The 3108-nt window shown below is 52.9% G+C and overlaps 1 protein-coding gene across 1 annotated transcript; it reads right to left on the bottom strand.

Annotated features, from left to right (window-relative positions):
• Positions 1–822: 822 nt before the first annotated feature.
• LOC121672314 (E3 ubiquitin-protein ligase RNF113A-like) lies at positions 823–1452 on the bottom strand (the record flags this gene model as incomplete). Its single annotated transcript, XM_042044923.1, is given in 4 exon segments — positions 823–1114; positions 1116–1231; positions 1234–1335; positions 1338–1452. Coding segments are annotated over 4 exon segments (625 nt in total), but the record flags the coding sequence as incomplete, so codon positions are not given.
• Between the last annotated feature and the right edge of the window lie 1656 nt (positions 1453–3108).

A 3108-nucleotide genomic window follows, 5' to 3' on the forward strand; every position in this document is an offset into this window, starting at 1 on the left:
CTGTGGGACCACAGCTGCTTTCTCCAGCAGCTCCCCGCTGGTGCACCCAGGGCTCCTCATTCCCCCATTTTTTCCCCAAATCTGGGAGATTTGTAAGGCTGCGTTGGGCAGGGGCTCAGGTTGCACTTCCAGGGGTTGGGCTGCCGTGGATCCTTGGTTTTCCAGCATTCCTGGTTCTTTCTGTGCCATCCTGCTGCAGGTGCAGGACCTGCTTCTCTCCCTGCCGGAGCCTTTGGGGCTCCGGAGCTGAGGGAAATCAAAGCCCCGAGGTCCCTGTGCCCCTGTGAATGGGAGCTTTGTCTCGGTAGAAAAGGCCTTGAAAGCGATCTGGGGGAAGGCGATTGTTATCTGCAGCTCCTGAACTGTTTGGATCCTGACTTTGTCAGAGATCTGGTAATTTAAACTTCAACCTGCTTATTAGAAATTTGAGAGAATAGTTTAATAATAAAAAGCAGATTTTTTTTCTCCCCTTTGTTCCTGTGCTCCTCTTTCTCCAGGCTGCTGGGGATATTTAATCGTCTGATACCCTCCCAGTCTCCACCTCCCTCTTGGCTTTTAGTTTTTTAAAGAATGGGAGAAAATGGCAAGAGGTTTCTTTTTGAGGGCTGCCAAGCCGGGCTGTCCCTGTGGTCCCTGAGCTTTTGGGAACGCGGAGAGCTGAAAGGAGCTGGAGGGAATGTCAGCGTCCCAGTTGTCCTTGCTTTAAGGAGGCCTGGAAATCCATCCAGGTGCAGGGGTGCCCTCCAAGCAGGACCCTCCTGGCTGTGCTTGTTGGAAATGATACAAAGTTTAACTTTTTTTAATTTATTTTTTTCCTCTCACAGCTGTGTTCAGTTACATACAAACCAGCGCTCCGCTGCTGCGGATCCTCTCCGTGCTCTGACTGCTGCTCCTCTCCTTCCTCCTCTTCGTGTTTTTCCAACTTTGCCATGAGCTCTTTGGCGGGGTTGAAGGAACACAGGTTGGTTTGCTTGCCGCAGATGTGGCAGCGCTGGGATTTGCGACGGCGCTGGAGGGCACAGCTCTCACAGAAGCAGCGCCAACACTTGGTGACCACGAGGTTCTTGAAGGAACCCCTGCAGATGAAGCATTTGAAGGGCAGGTCCCCCCCCCCGGCTGCTCACCTCGTCGTTTCCATTGTTGTTGGCGCCGTCGCGGCCCTGGTGCGGCTCCCATGGGATCTGCCAGCCGTGTTTGCAGTCCCAGCGCTCGTGCGGGAATTCGCAGCTGCCCCGAAGGCACAGAACCCGCTCTCATTGTGGTCCTTGCAGGTCTGGAGCCGGGTGTCCCAGTGCACCTGTGAGTGCTCCGGAGCACGGATGGGCCCTGTCCTGTTCCTGCAGAGGCGTTTCCCATCCGTGTGTCCTTGGGCTTCACACGCTGCTGGCAGCTGTTACTGCCACGGGAAATTTTTTCATCTTCCTTTCCTCTCAGCTCCTCCTTCCTTCTCCTCCTCCTTCCTTCTCCTCCTTCCTTCTCCTCCTTCCTTCTCCTCCTCCTTCCTTCTCCTCCTTCCTTCTCCTCCTTCCTTCTCCTCCTTCCTCCTCCTTCCTTCTCCTCCTTCCTCCTCCTTCCTTCTCCTTCCTTCTCCTTCCTTCTCCTTCCTTCTCCTTCCTTCTCCTCCTCCTCCTGTTCATACCATACTGTGGCTCCTGTGCCTTCAGGGCCAACAGATTTCGACACCTCTTCATTAGGGTTGGGGTTAGGGTTCCATCTTGCTTTGAACTCACCTGATTCAGGGAATGCGAGGCCTCCCCGGATGATATTTCCTGTGTGCACTTGGAGCCCCTCACAATCCCGGAATGCATAGAGCATTGAAAGCCCCGTCCCATCTGGGTCGCCAAAATTGTCACAGAAACTGCGGGAAAACCAAAAAGCTCTCCCAACAACATTTGCAGTGAAAATTATTCTGGCCAGGTTGCTGTTCTGGCTGAGTTGTGACACAGAAACCGTTTCACCCACATGTAGCCCAGGTGTGCAGAGGAAATCCTTCCATCACACGTGAATTTTATCTGATTTTTCTCATTTTTATACAGCCAAAACCCACAGAGATTCATTGGTTCAATGTTCATTGGTCCCAAGTTGTGCAGTTCTTAGTATTTGGTTTCCTATTGGTTATTGATCCCATCGGTGTTAATCAGGTTCTCGTTCTTGGTTCTCTTATCGGTCTTTTCCCAGACCAGGCCTCTCTGACCATGCCAGGGGTGGTGTTTGGAGCTAAGGCTTGTTAATTGTCCTTGATGGTCGTTATCTCTTGTGTCTCTTTTCTGCTACTCCCAGTCAGTTGAGACGTTCGGCTCACCAGGCTGAGCCTGGTGGAACAATGCCCTGAAAAGAAACTTCAAATTCCCTCCCGGGGGGGCAAAGGCGAGCAAAACTCATTAAAACCTAGTTTTTATGACTGAAATGACATAAAATATTTAAACTTTGTATCATTTCCAACAGGCTCAGCCCACTGCCCTGTCCCTGCAGCTCCGTGGGAGGGCTGGGCTGGGGTTTGGGAACTCTCCCCAGCAATGATCCCCATCCAAGCGCCCCAGCTGGGCAGCAGCTCCCTGAGGCAGTGTTCGGACGTGTGTGGGTGGATCAGCATTGCCGCTGCCAGGGCTGGCGCTGACCAGGGAGAATTCAAAGGGGACAGAGCTCAGATTGGTTTGCAGATCTGGCAGAATTCCTGATTAATGACCCTAATTGGGCTCCTTGGAAGGGAAAGGACAGAACTCATGGAATTACCTGTGCACAGTTGGGTTTGTGGGCTTGCTCAGACACTTTTATGGAGGCATTTAATCCCCAGGGATGCTTTCCAGGCTGTTTGGGGTGGGCGAGGGGATAGATTTTCCTTCTGTGATGGAGATGGGCAGTCCATGGGGAAAAGGGGAGCTGATTCCCTGTCCTGGACAGCCCTGGGGAGAAGGGGAGCTCCATTCCCTGTCCTGGACAGCCCTGGGGAGAAGGGGAGCTCCATTCCCTGCACGTGGAGAGGCTCCTGAGCGATTTCCTGCTGGGCCTGGGTTATGTTGGTTCACTTTGGCTCCTGCTCTGGATGCCACTTCCATGACATCATTTGGCTGTGGCAGAGTGGAGGAGGTGAGACACTTGGGAGTGATT

Source organism: Corvus kubaryi, unplaced genomic scaffold (genome assembly GCF_017639235.1).
Source record: "Corvus kubaryi isolate FWS band 111438036 unplaced genomic scaffold, C.kubaryi_AGA036_p1.0 48857, whole genome shotgun sequence".
NCBI lineage: Eukaryota > Metazoa > Chordata > Aves > Passeriformes > Corvidae > Corvus > Corvus kubaryi.